This window comes from Microtus ochrogaster, linkage group LG8, assembly GCF_000317375.1.
Source record: "Microtus ochrogaster isolate Prairie Vole_2 linkage group LG8, MicOch1.0, whole genome shotgun sequence".
Taxonomy (NCBI): domain Eukaryota; kingdom Metazoa; phylum Chordata; class Mammalia; order Rodentia; family Cricetidae; genus Microtus; species Microtus ochrogaster.
This window is the reverse complement of record NC_022033.1, coordinates 24071813-24090620: the sequence shown is the minus strand read 5'-3', so window position 1 is coordinate 24090620 and position 18808 is coordinate 24071813. Positions and strand designations below refer to the sequence as shown.

The 18808-nt window shown below is 48.7% G+C and overlaps 2 protein-coding genes across 2 annotated transcripts in view; both read left to right on the top strand.

Annotated features, from left to right (window-relative positions):
• Positions 1 to 3571: 3571 nt before the first annotated feature.
• Bpifa3 (BPI fold containing family A member 3) lies at positions 3572 to 10631 on the top strand. Its single transcript, XM_005363109.3, has 7 exons — positions 3572 to 3698; positions 6248 to 6398; positions 7548 to 7655; positions 8386 to 8535; positions 9405 to 9489; positions 9865 to 9928; positions 10395 to 10631. Exons 1-7 carry the CDS (start codon positions 3572 to 3574, stop codon positions 10427 to 10429), a joined length of 720 nt encoding a protein of 239 aa, XP_005363166.1. The 3' UTR covers positions 10430 to 10631.
• Positions 10632 to 17076: 6445 nt separating this feature from the next.
• LOC101984032 (BPI fold-containing family A member 1) overlaps positions 17077 to 18808 on the top strand; it is a 5084-nt gene continuing 3352 nt past the window's right edge. Inside the window, exons 1-2 of the mRNA XM_026787195.1 lie at positions 17077 to 17508; positions 17683 to 17842. Of these exons, the coding sequence (XP_026642996.1) occupies positions 17322 to 17508; positions 17683 to 17842 (347 nt within the window). The 5' untranslated portion in view covers positions 17077 to 17321. The remainder of the gene's footprint in view (positions 17509 to 17682; positions 17843 to 18808) is intronic.

Here is an 18808-nt window from a genome sequence, read left to right as displayed (position 1 = left end):
TCCACAGATGAGGAAGCTGAGTCTCAGGTAGATACGGACAAGGATGCAGGAGATGAAAGTCTATGAGCACACTCCCTTCCGTGCTCACCCAACTCTGACATCTGTACTGTGGTCTTCTGTCCCCTCAGCCAAGAGGCAGAGGCAGGAGCTGAATCTTGTCTTCGTGACTGAAACGCATGCTCTCAGCTGCATGTCATTCTGCAGCCAGCTGGTTCCCGAAGCAGCAGCCACCCTGAACACGGCCCTCTCATCCCTCCTACTATGGTCTTGTCAAATGCCAAGGCCTGTGAGACCACACTCTCCACGTTATCATGTCATGAGACTCTATGACCCTGAGAACTACAGTTTCAAGAATAGAAGACAGACAGCATCCCAGCCACCACCTCTCCCCCAGGCACCTAAGAGTCAGAGCACCAAGTTTGTCCCTCAGTAATGCCCACTCTGCTTCACTTTTCTTGACAAAAATAATGAAATTCTAACTACTTACATAAGACCAGGAAAGGCACCAAAGTGCACTAGGAAGTAACTGATATTCTTCAAACATTCTCAAGGGAGGCATTAACTCTGAGAAAGGATCTCAAACAGTGCAATGCCAACACCCTGAGCTAAAGTTCTCAATATGATCTCTTGCAAAACCAGAGTGCACGGCCCAGGGTGGGCCAGTGCTTCTGTGAGATCCGTTTTCCATCACTTGACCTGGCCTGTCCCCCCTGGTGTCAGAGAGAGCACACAGACAGTAGCAATTCCTTTGAGGAAGGCTAGGGAGATGACTTAGTTAGCAAAGTGCAGACGGATAAACACGAGGGCCTGGATTCGGATCCCCAGTACGCATGTAAAAACTAGGAGCTTCAGCTGGGATTATGGGGAAATGGGTAGATCCCTGGAGATCATTGGTTAGCCAGTCTAGCAGAATCGATGAGCGCCATGTTCAACGAGAAACTCTGACTCAAAAATTAAGGTGGAAAGTGATTGAGGAAGACACCCAAAATCAACTCTGGCCTCCACACACATACATGTGTACCTCCACACACACACACATACACATGTGTACCTACACACACATACACATGTGTACCTCCACACACAGAGAGACAAATACAGATGCTAAACACGCATTCTCTTGCAAACAAGGCAGATAGGATAGGCAGTTTTGAGTGGGGGATACATAACGTTTCTTGTTGTGTGTAATAGCAGAACTTCAAGCAGAGGTGTGGCATAGTCTAATTGACAAAATAACAGTTGCCGTGGTCATGGCGTCTCTTCACCACAGTAGAACAGTGATGAACGCAAAGGGGTTTGTTGTGAAGATGAGCAACTGACCTTGCTTCCTGGGTGCCATCTGGTGAGCACGTTTCTTCTGCCGTATGTTCCCCCATAATAGAGTACCCCACCGCAGGTTCCAAAGCAAACAGGCCAAGCAATCAGTGACTGAGACCTCAGATGCCAGAAGCAACCATAAACCTCTCTCCTTTTGTTTGTCTTAGGTATCTTGCCACTGTAGCTTAAACTGAGGACCAGGGACACCTTCACTTCTCTGTTCAGCTAGTCACTCAAAATTTCATTGGCACTTAGTCTCATTAGTCCTTTCTTCCAGGAAAGTATACATCTTGGTCCAGATTAATGTTCATCTTTCCTCCCAAGAAAGTATAAGCCTAAGCCTCTTTTAAAAAAACTTCCACATGCAGAAGAATGAGACTAATCTAGGCATGGAGTTATAGGCCTTTAATCCCAGCACTTGGAAAGCAGAGATAGGTAGATCTCTGTGAGTTCAAGGCCAGCCTGATCTACAGGACCAGTGAGTTCCAGAACAGTCAGGAATACATAATAGAGAGAGCATGTCTCAAAAAACAAAAACAAAAAAACAAAACAAAAAAAAGAAAGAAAAGAAACTCAATCCCTATCGTTTACCACACCAAAAAAAAATCAATTTAAAATTGATCAAATACCTTAACACAAGACCCGAAACTTTGAAGTTAATAGAGAAAAACACAGGGAAGACATTCAAACTGCATTCACAACTAAGGGGTTTCAGTACACTGATAGCACAGGAAATAATCCCAACAATTGGAAATGGGATTCTATGAAATTGGTGAACCCAAAGACAAACATATAGTCATCCTCCTGGATATTAACCTTCATCAGGTGATGAAAGGAGACGGAGACAGAGTCCCACATTGGAGCACCAGACTACAACCCCAAGGTCCAAATCAGGAACAGAAGGAGAGAGAGCATGAGCAAGGAACTCAGGAACGTGAGAGGTGCACCCACACACTGAGACAATGGGGATGTTCTTTCGGGGATTCACCAAGGCCAGCTGGACTGGGTCTGAAAAAGCATGGGATAAAACCAGACTCGCTGAACATAGTGGACAATGAGGACTGCTGAGAAGTCAAGAACAATGGCACTGGGTTTTGATCCTACTGCACGTACTGGCTTTGTGGGAGCCTAGTCTGTTTGGATGTTCACCTTACTAGACCTGGAAGGAGGTGGGAGGTCCTTGGACTTCCCACAGGGCAGGGAACCCTGACTGCTCTTCAGGCTGATGAGAGAGGGGGAGTTGATTGGGGGAGGGGAAGGGACATGGGAGGCAGAGGCAGGGAAGAGACAGAAATCTTTAATAAATAAATGCATACATACATACATACATACATACATACATACATACATAATAAAAAGCCTTTGCACAGCAAAGGAAATCACCACCAGAGAAAAGACACAACCCGTGGAAATAGAGGGAAAATCTTTTTTCACAACACATCAGATGGTGAGTTAATATCTAGGATTTGCAAAGAACTACAAAGTTGAATATCAAAACATCCAATCGACAGGTGGTGGTGGTGCATGCCTTTAATCTCAGCACTTTGGAGGCAGAGGCAAGTGAGTCTGAGAAATGTTCACCTAGGCAGTGTTTATCTGTAGTTGGATGGAATATTCCTAAGTCTTTGCAAGAAGAAAATGCCACCATTTCTGATGATGTGACCAAACCAGGAGGCTATTCTGCTATGTGAAATAAGCCAGATGTTGAAAGACAAACACTACACGATCTCACTTTTAAGTAAGTTCTTTAAAAGTAGAAAGCACAGAAATAGTAGAAAAGGGCCTACAATGGGGGAGGGAGACAGGTGAGGGTTCAGGGAGATAGCTTTGCAGTTAGGAGATGCATAAATTCTGGAGGTCCCCTTCCCCCCAAAAAAGAAAAAGGGAACAAGACAGTTCTATTCCATTTGGACAGTGCTGGGCTGGTCAACCCCACTCACTGAAGCGTCTGTGCCAGGGTCAGGGAGAGGACTCCTACTGGATGACTCAACAGTAGCTCTGGTGAGCGTCTCCAAGCAACCAAGCTTGCCTCTGAAGCCTTGGCCTCTTGCTTCTTCTGGCCATGTGAGCTAGCCCTGGGAGCAGCTGCCAGAGCCATTTGCACCACCTCCCATGGCATGCTGGGGGCAGCTGTGGAGCCACCTGCCTGAAGAAAGCCACAAGCCCGCCCATCTGGGCAGCCATACTCACAGTCAGCTGCCTGGCTCTGCTGGACCCTTGCTGACACCTGCAGGCTCAGGTGCCAGCTCCTGAGATGAATCCATTCTGGAGGTTCCTGGTCCTCCTCCTGGCATTGTTAGCCTTGCCCTCAGGCCTGCTCAAGCAGCCTTGGCCCGGACTGACCACAGCCTACAAGGATGGAAGGCCTACCCTAGCGAGAAGTGAGCTTACCCTGGGCATGGCCTGCTGTCCATAGGGTGTGGGGAAGACACAGCCTGGGCCCCACCACTAACTGCTGAACCACCTTGGGTCAACCTCTCGTCTAATCAATTTATTTATTTATTATTTGTTTGTTTGCTTGCTTATTTATTTTTCCCTTTTAGCTTAAGTAAACAAAATCGAGCCTGAGTTACACTTTTCCAATTCATGGCATACGGTCTCTTGTTTTATGTCATTTTCTCTTTCTCCCTTATTCTATTCCCATTCCCTTACAGACCTTGTCATGAACTGCCATGTACTTAGCATGTGTGTCTATGTCTGTATCCAGCAGGGCATGGTTGTGCATGTCTTAAATCCCAGCACCTGAAAATCAGAAACAGACAAATCTCTGAGTTTGAGGCCAGCCTGGTCTTACATGGTAAGACTCTGTCTTAAAACAGTAAGCCATGCCTGCATCCTTTGCAGGAAGTGTTTTAATGCATATGACACTTGCTTGGCTTTTCACTTCTCACTCTACTGCTGGTATCTCAGTTGCCTTGGCTGCTGCACGGAAGCCCACACATTCATTACCTCCATGTAATTAACTGCTCCCTCGTGCCTGTCACTTAAACTGTTTGTATCTTCCCAACGCTGTAAGCAACAATGACATGAATGACCTTGGACATGTCCCTGTTAGAATACGTGGGAGAACTCTTCTTAGATAGAGATATCCAGAAGAGATGTAAGCTAGATTTAGTTAAAAATGTCAGAGTCTTCTTTAAACTGCTGTGCTGTTGTACACTCACCTCACTTGTAAGAGAACATATCTCCCCACTACTGGAGGGCATCCACCTGTATCAACCAGTCAGTGCTGCCAAAGCAAGATGCCATAGGTAGGGTGGACCTGGGGTGGTGGCAGTGGAGTCAAACAACAGATGGTTATTTTTCACATAGTTCTGGCAGTTGAAAGTTCAAGTTGAAGGTGCTGATATGTTTGGTATCTGGGGAGGGACCTCTTTTGCTGGCTTATAGATGGCACCCTCTCATAGTCTTTCAGAGAAGGATTATACCTGATGTCTTCCTCTTCCAAATACACCAGTTCTATCAAATTAGGACCAACCCCATGACCTTATTTAAATGTATTTACTACCAGGAAGGCACTATATCAAACACGGTTGTTCCTAGATACCCATGGGGATTGGTTCCAGGTTTCCCCTTAGATCCTAGAACCTTTGGATGCTCAAACCCTTTACATAAAATGGTGCAGTGTTTTCACAGAACTGATGCAAATCCTTCCTCACACTTGAAACCATCTCCAGATTACTCATTAGATCTTAAACTATGCAAATGACATGCAAATAACTGTTATGGATTATTCAATAGATAACAGCAAGAAGAAAGACTGGGGATGCTCAGAACACAGGCAAATTTTCCAGATATTTCCAATCCATGGTTGATTGGATCTGCAGACAGAACAGAAGGTGGGCAGTATTCCTGCAAAATGGCACCTGTTGACTTCACCAAACAAGAACAGTTTCAAAATCACCAATATCTCATGATATAGTTTGTGTTTGGAGTCTGAAGGTCTCCTCACATCCGGGAATCACTCTAGTTGTCTCTTTCAACACTGTTCTCGTTTTACCTTCCACACTGAGGATGTTATTCTGCACAATGGATATTTATCTCTGTGTGCATCTGTGCATGGAAAGTAAAGAATCAACTTCATTTCTGCCCACATGAGTCAGCTTCCCAGACCAAATGGCCAAGCTAAGACTCCTCCTTGTTCTCCACCTGCTTAGAGAGCCGCTTCTGTAACCTAACACTTTCATTGTTGCATCTTTGTGGATCACTGCTTTTTCTGACAGACTTTTCCTATTCTTACGTATGAATTTTCAAGGGTGTTGAGTTGTTCTCAAAGTCTTCCTCTGGACATCTGATCACACCCACATTCAATCTGTCTGTATATTTAGAAGAAAGGAGTTTCTTCACAATGGGAGACCCTGCCCATAAGTTTAGTGTGTTGTTAATCAGATTTTGCTCTATGCCCCATAAAATCTTAGAAAAGTTTTGAGCATAGTTTCTCAAGTTGATTTCTTGAGAATGTATAGTTTTTGTTGCAGAGTAGATGACTTTCTTTTTTAATTTCTTTTATTTGCTTTTATGTGCACTGGTGTTTTGCCCACATGTATTGTGAAGGTGTCAGAGATCTTAGAGTTACAGGCAGTTGTGAGCTGCCATGTGGGTGCTGGGAACTGAACCCAGGTCCTCTGAAAGAGCAGTCAATGCTCTTAACCACTAAGCCATCTCTGCAGTCCATTTACATATCATAATCCAAACTGATGGTTTTGGTTTTTGCTTTTGGTGGTGGTGGTGTTGTTTTGCAGAGATCCTCAGCCACAGTTTCTACTAGGAAACTTCTTAAGATGGATTCATTTCTTCTCCGTGGGAGACTTGGAGACATGAATAAGTGCTCAGAAGAAAGAGGATCCCGTGGGCTCACACCAGGTCTATTTTCCCTGTACCCCACTCTTACACAGCAATTTGAACATCACCCTCCCTTCTCCGTTCCCAGTTATTGCACAGGGTCTCCTGAAGCACAACGCTGAAGGCCGAATCCAGAGCATGCAACTCCTGGACCGTCTGAATGTCTCAGGGATAGTGGCCCCAGGGATGGTAGGCTGGCTGATTGGTGGCATGAACTTCCAGCAGCAGCAAGAGATCAGGTGAGACCCTGAATCCCTCTCTAGACTCTGGGAGCACTCTAGGGACCTCTGGGTCAGAGGACAAAACAGAGAGCAAGGCTTCTGAAGAAGGAAGGCATTCAAACTCAAGGAAGGCAAGACACAAAGCCCAAATGTGAGCAACCTGGGGGCCTCTGTTGGGAGCTGTTTGTGAAGGTGGCACAGCAGGGCAGTTAGCAATAACAGCTCAGTAGCAGATATGTCTGAGGTACTTCAAGCCCACCTTTGCCGCCAACTTTGGGGAAATTGTTTGGCCATTCCAACCTCACCTGTAAAATGGGGACACAGAACAGAGCCTGGATAAACATCTGGGGATCAAACAAGGCCAGGGCTGCAACTAGACCCTGGAACCCCTATTCAAGTGGGGCATAGCTTTGTGGCTCTGCATAAGTAGTAGATTACACTGCTCACAAATCTTGGGCTCTCATCAGGTAAACAGTCACAGTGATAGTCCCACTGGAGGAGAGGCTAGAAACCCTGACAGTCCTGCACAGAGCTTCTGTGGTAAATACATGGGATAGATAACCCTTGGGAGCTGGGGTTTCCATGGCAGTACTGGATACATCCCACCCAGAGCCACTGAGACTGCTCCCTTGAACCTTCTACTTCCCAGGTCTCCGTTCCGCCCTGGAAGTGTCATTCTATTGTACAGTTTGCATCTTATTCCAAGAGTAGGGAGGAACCAGGGGACAGGGGCTGTATGAAGGCCACCCAGGCTGCCTAGGTAACCCAGGAAGGAACTAAAGAGGTGTTGTGAGCAGCGGAGGTGCTCACACTCATGCATATTACAAGTGGGTCAAGGTGGTTTGCAGGCAGCAAGTGGGGTGGAGTGTGGAAACACCGAGGAGCTTCCCTGCGGAGTCCCAGACAGATGACACAGCAGTCTATCGTGAAGGGAGTCTTGATCTGAGAGGGGGCCCAGTGTCCTGGGATGGAGGGTCCTGTCTGTCAACATCTGGCTCTGGACTGCACAGTCCACAGCTGTGGAGAATGTTTCCGGAGCCCTGGGAAAGCTGGCCTGAGTCTCTGCACCAAGCTCTGATTCCCAGCCCCTCCTTGCAGCCAAGGCTGGCCTCGCTTCTGAGTTGCCATCCCTCACCTTGGTGGGGCTTCTCCTTTTTCTACGGGTAGCATCAACATCACCAATGTGCAACTGGACTGTGATGGGATCCAGATGGCACTGCCTAAAGAGTGGTTCTCGACAAACATCACACTGGAATTTGACGTTGAATTCCGACTGTGAGTCCTACCCAACAAAGCAGTGTTTCTCGGGCACTGTTCCTCCTTCTTGGGGGACCTGGGAGTTCAGGGTGGGGGTGAGGCAGGGTGATAGACTAGGAAAGCCATATCAGGGGACCCCAACTCAAATCCTGACTCCCTGCACTGACTTTACTGTGACCTGGGATGAGTCACTCTGCCCTGAACCTTGGTTTCTTCTTCTGCAGCAAAGATAAGATGACGCTCATAGTGAAGGGGTCATTTGTGAGATCAGCAAGAAGGTCCCATGGAAGAATGGGGTAGCCACTCTTCCTCTCCCTCTGCTCATTTCTCTCCTGCTCAAACTTCCTGTAAGGGAGTCAGGAGCTGCACCCACTTGGAAAAGTTCTTAAAATAGCAGCTTACTCTAAACTCTTGAATTTCCCAAAACTCCTAAAATGACCTCCTTAAGCAACTTTCAAATGTCACTCCAAGTTGGAAGTGGGGAGGGGTGTGGGAGTGGGAGTGGGTTCAGGGGTAGAGCCCACGCTTAGCCTGCCCAGGTTTTGCATTCCGTTTCCAGCACCAGAAAAAGAAAACCAAGCATAGAGGTCTCCACGGTCCATGGCTGCTTTCTCCTTACTCACTAACCTAGGCTTTAGCAGATACGGTTGTTGGGAGGACAGTGGGTGGTGCCTGGCTTTGCCACTCTTCTTGCTGGCTTCCCCCACCTCCTTCTCCATCCCTTCTGCCTCCTCCTCTCTCACCACAGGCCCTTCAATTCTAATATCATCAAGACGCATGCCCGCATGGGCCTTGCTGCAGAGTCCTGGCTGGAGAAAGATGAGTTTGGCCGGAGGGAGCTGGTGATGGGCAGATGCCACATGGAGCCCAACAGTGATGGTGCATCTATGTCCACTGAGTAAGGCCTCCTGCCCTTTTGGGGTATCCCAGACCCATGAGCAGCTGTGGTTTATATCGTCCCCCCGTGTCCTCATGAGGCCAAGGCAGACTTCCTCACTTCACCAGGACTTGCTCCCCCTGTGCCCCTCTCCCAGAAACCCTATGGTCACTGACCCCACCCCATTCTCCACCCACCACAGAAATAAGTTTTTCCCCTTGGTGCCCACCCCAAAACCTTTGAGGAGAATAACAAATTCAGGAAAGCCTCCTGAGCCTTCTGTCCTCACCCCTGCCTGGTTCTGCGACCATTTATCCTCTGCCACCGGTCACTCGCATAGCGATAGCTCTCCGAGAATGCCTTTCTGGTCTTTTTAAGCACCTTATGAACATATGTCCAAGCACTGCTCCAGAAGTCCCTAGCACCAGGCTCCCAGCCTAATGAGACACCAGGATGAGCAAGACAGACACAGGAGTTGTAGGGAGGTCTAGGGATGGCGGATCAGCCGTGGTCTCAACACACGGTGAGGAGTGTGCTTACTTCTCCCTGTAATTCCCGAGTGCTGGGCCACAACGCTTTCATGCTTGCCCACATAATCATCAGGCTGTAGTGCCAGCTTAGGCTGCAGCAGACATTGGCAAGGAAGAGGAAGACCATGAACTCTAGTGCTTTCCTGCCGTGGTCCTGCGAAGAGTCAGCACTTACTCTCTGTGTGACCTTGGCCATGTCATGCCACCTCTCTGGGCCCCCATTGACTAAGGCTAGCAAGAATACCTCCCTAGAAGGTCAAGTAAGGATTGGAATAGGAGAGTATATTCAGTACCTACCTCCCAGCGTTGGTGTGGCCTGGACTGATTTATTCTGTCCTGAATTCCCACCTCTTTTCCTAGGGAAGTCCCACCCAAGATGAAACATTTTCTCCACAACCTCCGAGAAAGCCTGGGGAAAGTTATTCCGAACCTAGTAGAAAGTCAGGTAAGGTATCCAGGAGTTCCACCTGCCCTGCAGGCTTCCATGAGTCTGAGGATCAAGGCACACGTCTGGGTAATTTAACAGAGATCTTCTAACCCTGGGCTTTGGGACCTAACAGCAAATCCCAATTGCCATGAGATTATTACCACACGCAAGGGACAGCCACTCTAAGTGTCCCATATCCTCATGTGTGGCACAGGCAGCTGAAGTCCCCACCTCAGAGTTGTGAGGCTGTAGGATGTGGGGCATGGATGTGCTGTTCATGGCTCCTAATGGTTGACTGAATCCTGCTAGAATCCAGGGGTGCAGGGGTTTCTTGCCTCAGAAACCTCAGTTCCTTCCTATCCCCGACTGATCGTCTTTGTGGTGGGGACCTAGGTATGTCCTCTGGTTGGTGAGATCCTCCGGCAGCTGGATGTGAAGCTGTTGAAAGGCCTCGTGGGTGAGTTGGGGTCCAGCCTGGGAGGCCTCTTTGGGACTGGCAGATACTAAGGGAGGAGCCCTAACTCTCATATACTGTGAGAATATACTATAGGGACTCTATTGCAATGTCCCCCCAAGAGAACGGGAAGAATAGAAGGAACCCCTGCCAACCAGGTTGTACCCTACCCAGAGAGTCTAGCTTTCCCCAAGAACTCTATAAGTCTAGTAGGGAGAACACTCTGATCTAAACTCAAGAATACTCCTGCCCCAGAGACAGGTGGACTGCTTCAGCCCCTGGCCTGATGGAGCTCACCGTCTTGGGAATAGAAGGCAGGAAGTCATCCATCAGGGATGTCATTCTGAGCGAGTGATGGGAATGTTCTTGGCCCCAGTCCTTGGAGGATGGATGGGAAAACTCTCCCTTCTCTGTGGACCTGGGGATCAGAAGGGTCACCTAGAAACCAAGGCTCCCCTTCTCCTTTTAGAACAGGTGGCTGCTCATAATCTTGGTCAACTCTGAATCAGCCAAACCCTTCGGGTGCCAGGCTTGAGGGGCCTCCCACTGCCTGCCTTCGGTCAGAAGAAGGTACTTCCGGTTGAGACCTTAAGTCTCTCTTAATGTGGGTTTTCTGCTGTCCCCTGGAAACATGACCCCCAGGTTCCAAGACATCCTGTCCTCTCCAACAATAAACGCTAACTCTGAAGGATACACTAGCCCACCTGGAGGGTACACCACCACCTCTTAACCCCACCCTGCCTTGAGCTTTAGTGTAAACATCCCTGGTTTGCTTGCCAGTCCAGTAATGGTGGGGAATGCCCACGCTAGCCTGTTGTTGGCAGCCAGGGACCTTGCTCAAAGCAGGGAAGGGCCAGTGATGTCTCCCTCCTCATTTGCTTATAGATGTTTAGCGAGCACCTACTCTGGGCCATGTCTGTTGTTGTGCTCCCAGAGGTCACAGAGGAAGTATAAGAGCAAGAAATCAAAAGAGACCCAGGATCAGACCACACTCAGCTCTATAAAGGCAACCAGTGTCCTCAGTACCCACGCAAAAGAAGGCAAGAGGGCAAGCTCAGCAAAGGTGTTTGGGGCACAAACGAGTGTGTGACTCCTGACTTGAGGACTCACCATCTGTGTCTTAGACAAAGACCCGCACCCTTTGGTCATTGTCATCTGCAGTGTGGGGCTAACGGTTTTTCAGGACCCACAGCACACTGCTGACGTCAGGGAAATCACACCAACACTTCAGGACACTGGCCACATTCAGTCAAGCTGAGCTTTGCACCTGGTTAGTCATGTGGCAGGGTCCCCACAAGGTGTCAGAAGACAAGGGTGTTGTGGTAGCCATGCTTACAATAGCCCTAAAGCAGCAATATTCCTGATCAGCTACAGAAGACTGACAGGCAGGTAGGAAGGCAGCAGAGCCACATGCTGTGACAAAATAGTTGACGAAAATGGCAGCCCACTTCACACAACAGTTTGGGTGAACCTTCCGAAGTTACATCAGAAAAGTCCAACCTGAAGCGCACGTGTTGCAACTCCAGTGACACAAGACAAAAACAACAAAGCTAACGCACACTGCTAGAGGGTACTTATGGTAGGGCGAGGCCCGGAAACAGGGAGGGACTTCCAGAGAAGTGGTCATGGTCTATTTCTCAGCCTGGTGCTGGTTGTGGGGAAAAGTATTCCATCTGTGGAAAGCTCATTCAGTTATGTGTGTATGTACCTTTTTATAAGACATAATATATTCTAACAATGTTTAAAATAAAATATTTAGCATGAAGTACATGTGTGTGGGGTATATGAAAAAAACATTTGCAAGATATTGTCTATGTGGAAAATGTTTATTCAAGGCCATTGAGTTCATTGTTAACTATCCACCTACTAGCTACTCTGTGATTGAGTGTTGATTCCCACCCTAATCCATCAAAAGTTGAGGATCAATATCACATATTAATAATAACAGCATGGCTAGAAAGATGGCTCAGTGGTTAAGAGCTCTTACTGCTCTTCCAGAGGTCCCAGTTTCAGATCCCAGCACCCAAACTTAACTGCCTGTAATTCCAACTCCAGGAGAATCCAGTGCCCTCTTCTGGTTTCCATGAGAGTACACATGGCATACACACACATACACAGAAATAAAAAGAAATCTTTAAAAGTAAATAATAGTAGCACATGTTATAAGCACATGACAAGTCTTCAGCGTCTCATTAAATGCCTCACAGCGACTCTGTGAGGTGTGAAACTGTCTCCTAGCTTAAACACGAGAATTCCGAAAAAGAGAGAGTCACTCACCTAAAGTCACACAAAGAGGAACTGGCCATGTCAGCCCGGTCAACCCCATCAGTTACGTGCTGGCAGCAAGATTCCAAAACTCAGACTCTTAATTGTGAACCCCAACCCCCCAGGTCTTTCCTCCCTCCTTTCTAGCCCCCCTCCAGCCTTCTCACTCACGGGGGGCGGGGGGGGGGGGGAATGTGATGAAATTCAGGCTCAGGAGAATTGACAAGCTCAAACAAGGAAGTCTTAAGTGCTGAGAAGAGGGCCAGAGAACTCCTTGTCTCCATCTCTCAGTTCAAACTCCCTAATCCGAAATGCTTCACCGGGGATTTGCAACCCTAAACGCCATGTTCCTGAACATTCCACTTGATAGCCTTTGACTTACCGGGTTCTTCCTGCTCTTGAGTCAAAGAGCAAACAGAGGAGGGCTAGGCCGAAAGGCTGCCCGCTCCCTTGGGGGACAGCTTTTGTCTGTATTCCTCCTGGCACCTCCGAGGTTGTCTCAAGGTCTCCATCAAGATGGCTCCTTGGCGTTCTCCATCCTGTCTTTGCTTCAAGGTTCGCAGAGACAGTGTCTTTCCACACTTGCTCCCAGAACACCTTGTTTGACTATGGACCCCTCTGGTGCTCTTGGGGTCCACAGTGATGGGTGGATAAAGCAGACATTTATCCCCAAATAGTCAGAACTTTTTTCCACGTCCTACCTCTGGGTGCCTTAAACTTACCTTGCCCTTTGGTGTCCGGGCAGCCTTTGAATCAGCTATGTAGCTGGCGCTTACACCACTTTCCCCAAACTTTAACCTCTCACAGCCTTGGGAGGTGTTTGTGGTAAACTCCATGTTATAGGTGAGGTAACCTAACTCAAAGACAAGCCTTGAAAATGTTCTAGAGATTTCCCTCATGGTCCCTATGGCTAGCATTGTTATATCTCACACTCTAAAGTCCACAAAGGGAGTAGCCTTCAGCTTGAGTTAGTACCACATTTTTTTTTTAATTTAAAAATGAATGAAACAGAAAAGAAAGAGAAAAAGAAAAGGAAGAGGAGAGAAACGTTTTTCCCAGCATCATTCAGTTGGTGATGAGTCCTGTCAGATTTGGAACTCTGTGCTCGCTGACATCACGGCCCATAGGAGGCCTCCGGAGAAGATGGTCAGTTCCTTCAGCACTGAAGACTCTGTCAACTTGTTCTTGAAAGGCACTGAAACAATACAGCCCTAAATGATGACCGCCTGTTGTCGCCTTTCTCTAGCTGAGGTGACCTCAGGCAGGTCACAGCCTTATCTGAACCTCAGTTCCCCCCTCCCAAAGGAGTGTGATAAGTGGTTTAAGTCCCCAGTGCCTCCTCAGAGGGTTTTGCCACTGCCTGTCCCTGATGCTGGTGAGGTCAGTCTCAAGGGGAGTTTGCCTGTGGCTAACACTCCTGAGAAGACCCATTTTCTCATCAAATTCCCTCTCTCCCTTCCTCCCTCCCCCAACCCCTCCTGCCCTCTGGAGTTTCCAAGTTCATCTGAAATCCTTCTCAAGTTTACCTCTCATGTATCCTATTCCCAAGTTCTAGAGAATGAACCTGGAATGCAGTTTCCTTTTAACAAGAAAATTCCGCTTTGCTCTTTAAAAATGGAGCCTATGTGGGCTGGGCTGTAACTCGTGGCCTTTGGGGTGTCTTCTACACCACTCTGCTACATTTTTCTTAAGAAAGCACCCTGATAGATTTTTCTTAGGCCTCTGCAAACTATATCCTTCTGTTTGTAGTTAATTTAAAGAACAAAGCAGAACTGTGATGCACACACGCCACCAGTATAGGCTCCTACGTACGATCCGTCTGGCGGGGAGTGGGGGAGTCGTCTCTGACATGTGGGCCTCATGGGTGTCACCTGGAACGGAAAGCTGGGTCTGGAACATCAGCTGTGAGTCCTGCTGTTGAGTGTCTGCTCAGGGACTTCCCTGCTGGCACACCAAGCATACAGCCAGCCCATGGAACGCCTCAAGGAGCAATTCCAGCCGAAGCAGAAATAGGGACTTTACATCTCCTAAGTCTAGGGTTTGGGCCCAGTTAGTGAGAGCAGATGGGTGGATAGCCAAGACAGAATGGATGGGAAATGTTTCAGACCGACATGCCCTGGCCCCTGCTATGATGGTCGTATAAAGCCGTATTAGGTGGGAATTCATACAAGTTCACACTGAAAAAAGAGCACCTTTACTGAATGCTACCCTAGTGTGTTTACCTCAACTGGGATTTTTAAAACTCAGGGCAGAGAGCTGAAAGTAAACACATGAGGGCGTAAAAAAGAGTGCCCATCCTCAAGACTGGACAATTCCCTATCTTGGAATTGGGGTGGGAGGAATGTGAGAAAAACTGAAGAGAACACAGCTCCAGGGGGCCCAAAAGGCATGACACACTGCCTCTCTCCCCGCAAGACAGAACTCAGCATGGATGGATGCAGGAAACTCCACAGACATGCTGAGTGGGGGACAAAGGGTGCCTGTGCTCACACCCCTGCCCAGGGCCAAGAAGGTGAGTGTCTCAAGGAGAGCTGGTAAACCAGAGAGCTTAGGTGGGGACGGGCAGCTGAGCCAACAGCCCCCATAGTCTTGCCTGAGAGTCTGGGCATAGACTATGCCGGGTGTCCAAGGAGGAGATGGTAAATGCTAAATCAGAGGAAGCCAGGTGGTCCATGACACGTCTGTTTTTCCAGTCAAGTCTAAGGACAAGGTATCCTCCTCTGAGCACCGTAGTACAGGTAAGGCCCCTGGAGCAGAAATGAGACTTCAAAGGGAAATGAAGACATTTCTGTAACTGAGCAAAATGCTATCAGAAATAGCAGGTGTTGGGCAAATGGGAGGAACGTGTAGACGCCTACACTACCAAACGAGATGCAGGCCTCTCCGCAAGTGTGTTCTCCTCGTAGCCCTGAGCTGTGTGATGCCATCTCCATCTTACACAAGGGGTAAAAGTTTCCATAACTGGAGGTGGCCCACCCAGGTCAGTATACAGCTAAGACCCAACCTGCCCTGTTTTCTGCTATAACCCATACCCAACCTCTTAGCTTTAAAGATTTCTATTAGCCGAATACACAACCTCAGCTCTTTTCCAGGCCTTATCTGCCTCCATTTGCCCAAAGGTTAGTAGCAAGACCTACCCTCAGACCCGGCTTAGGGGCATGCCTGTCATCCCAGCGCTCAGGAGTCTGAGGCAGGAGAATCAGTTCAGGGCCAGCTTGGGCTTCATAGTGATTTCAAGGCAATCCCATGTGATATCGCCTGGCCTGGTGGTTCTCACAATTCAAGACCTTGGTCTCTACCTGTCTTGGGTTTTCCCTTCTTAGTCCTCATAGTCCTAAGTAGTGGAAAGCAGTGCTTTATTATTTATCTGAGGAAAGTCTAGGGCTAAGGGGGAGATCAGGAGGCTGCATGATAGTACCAGAAAGATGTTTCCAGAACCAAGAAGAGGGAAGTATAATGTGGAAATCAAATTGGAGAGAAGTGTGGGGAAGACTCAAGCCCCAGTTTCTCACTAAAGAACCCCCCCTCTTGCCAGGATGAATGGACCTGGCACAGGCTGGAGGCTGGCAAGTATTCACTCCTAGCCTTGGTTCCTTGCCATTATTATCCAATGAGTTGACTTCAACCTCTACCACTTCCTCTCTGGACCACTTGTGCTAACCAGGCCCCAGGTTCCTCCTCTGTAAGGAAACAGTAGTGACCTTTTTGTCCCAAGATCTTATGAGTACCTACAAGCACGTGATTGCAATGTACCAGGGGCTTGAAAAACAAAAGATCCATGTCATACATGCACACAAATGAATCTGAGGGGTGGTTCAAGATGGGGGGCAAATGTGGCTTGACTCTTAACACTGTGGGAACAAGAGTTTGCCAGCCATAGAAAAAGAATGGGACCAGGGCCAAGAGCACACAGGCTAGAGCCAGATCAAGGCTCCTGAGGGTCTGACAAACTGTTCCTTTCAACACTGACCATCTGATCTTCCAGCCCTGTGAGCGTAGGTCTTCAGCCTCTGCCTCATGCATGAAACCATGAAGTCTTGAGTAAGCCTCCATCTCAGATTTTCTTGTTTAATTTGTGGACTGAACAGCTTACCTGACTCACCTGTTAATGTGATTGACAATTATTTACCTTGGAGAGCCCTGAAAGACACTTCCACATTGCAGAAATTGGAATTATCTCGAAGCCCATCAACCAATATCAGGTTTCTCAATTCCCATTCTATAAAAGAGGCTGATTCCTACGGGGCAGAAGCAGATAGGAGAGAAGCCCAGGACAGCCGCTGAGACCTCGAGACTCAGGTGAGACCTGCCCCTTCCTCTGCTCCACGGATTCTCTGGGGAGCAGGAGGCCATGCGCCTAACTGTAAGCTCGTGCTGGCAGATGGTACCATCACTAACTGGGGGCCTTCCAAGATGGCCTTGGTCAGGGGCAAGGGATTCTGTTCACTCACCTTTCCTAGAGAGGGCAACATTGATGGAGCAGTGAGCTCTCAACGTGCCCGAAGTCAAGGCAGGAGGGAAGGAACTTCAGGTTCCATCACAGTTGAGAAGCTGTCTGTGGTCATGTGACCTTGGACATTCCATGGCTCCTGATGGTATCCACAAACCATCATGGCCCGAACCATCCAAAGACCAAAGAACCATCGCTTAGCAGAGATGATGGCCGAGCAGTTCAGATCTTCAGCCTCTGCCATGTTGGAGCCTCTTCATCCACACTGGCGAGTCAGGCCACCACAGCCACATGCCCCAGCCCCAGAGTAACTCCAACGGTCACTTAACTACACAGAAGCTTCTGGGTCAGGCATGCTTGACTTCAGCTCCTCTCTCTGCTGCAACCTGTGACACTGAGGGAGACTGCCTGGAGTCACTGGGCCTCTGCTCCAACTGTGCACTAGAGGTTGTCCTTGCCCGCATCTGAGGATGTGGTGACAATGAAGCTGGCGACTGAATGGCTCAGCCTGAGGCCTGAGACAGACAACACTATGGCAGTGTTAGCTATTGTTGCTAGTTACCACTCCCTGGGCTTCAGGGGAGGAAGAAACCCCACACCTGGGGACAGGGCAGGCAGTGCAGAGAATCCTCTGATACCCATACCACGGTGACTTGTTATTCTTTCTGCAGATACCAAGAGATGCTTCTAGTTGGGAGCCTCGTTGTCCTCTGTGGGCTGCTGGCCCAGAGTTCAGCCCAGCTGGCAGGCCTGCCCTTGCCCTTGGGCCAGGGTCTGCCCTTGCCCCAAGACCAGCGCCTACCCTTGCCTCTGAACCAGGGCCTGCCTTCAGATCCCACAGGTCATCTTGCTGGAAGCTTCACAGATGGTGAGTCTATGACAGTCTCTTTCAGGGTACGTGTGGATGCGTGTCTGTGTTTATACATGTGTGCTCTTGTATATTCAACCTCCCAGTACCAGGAAGGGAGGCATGAGTGAGAACGAGGCTGCGAGGACCTAAGGCAGCAGATGTGACCCCGAAGGACCCTTTTCTCTTTCGCAGCGCTCAGTGGTGGCCTGCTGTCTGGAGGACTGCTGGGCAATTTGGAAAACATTCCACTCCTGGATATTATAAAGTCTGGAGGAGGGACTTCTTACGGCCTGGTTGGGGGCCTGCTTGGAACACTGACTTCATCAATCCCTTTCCTGAACAACATCCTTGAGTGAGTTTCCAAAAGAGGGATTTGGTTCCCACTAACAGCTGAATACCTGCCAGCCCCAGGCAGCAGCCCTACAGAGAGAGGGAAGGGGGCGGGGATTGAGCATGAAGCCAAGGCTCAATCCCCAGGCCTCTCTCCACTCTATAAGGAACAGTGGCCCTTTTGACCTGGAGCTGCCCCCAGTCCTAAGGCACATCCTGGGCTCCAGGAGCAACTATTATCCCCATGACAACCTTTCCACGTCAACTCCAGTATCCCCAGTTCCCAGATGGAGAAACTGAGGCACAGAGATATGCCTGTGCTCACATAGCTAGGGTGGTGCAGAGTCAGGAGTCTAACTCAGACAAGCACCAACCTGGGGCCTTTTCTGCCCACTGCTCATCCCTTCCGGGGAATGTGGCTGTCACTAGGCTATCCTCCTCAACTGTATCACCTAAGGGATGTGACTGAGACCTGATGTGGGGCTTCCCATGGGCCACTCAACAGCTTCCTAGGCACAAAGACACAATGGAGAGCTTATTGCCAGTGACCAGATATCCAAACCTGAATCCTTAGTAAGACCAGACCAAAGCCATTGCCAGGATTCCCAGTCTCCCAAGCCTTTGCTTCCTGACCTGGAGACAGTAGACAGGCTTCAGTTTGATTGCCATAAGACTGTCTGTGCTGGATGATCCAGAAGCAGGTCCCTAGTCTCCTGGGCTTGATTTTTCCATCTGTGAGATGGGGTTATACACACAGAGAAAGGATGTGGAGACCAGGAAAAGGCAAATACATGGCAACATGGATGGCTCAGGGAAAGGTCCCTCCCACTATGTAGCATTTTTCCACCCTCTCCTCTTTAATCCTTGTGATAATAACTGAGAGCTGATATGCTATTGCAGGTTATGACAAAACAAGTGATTTCTGCCAGAAGTTCTGTACAGGGTTTGTACCCTAGTTGCCTATGTACCTTCTATGACAGTCCATCCA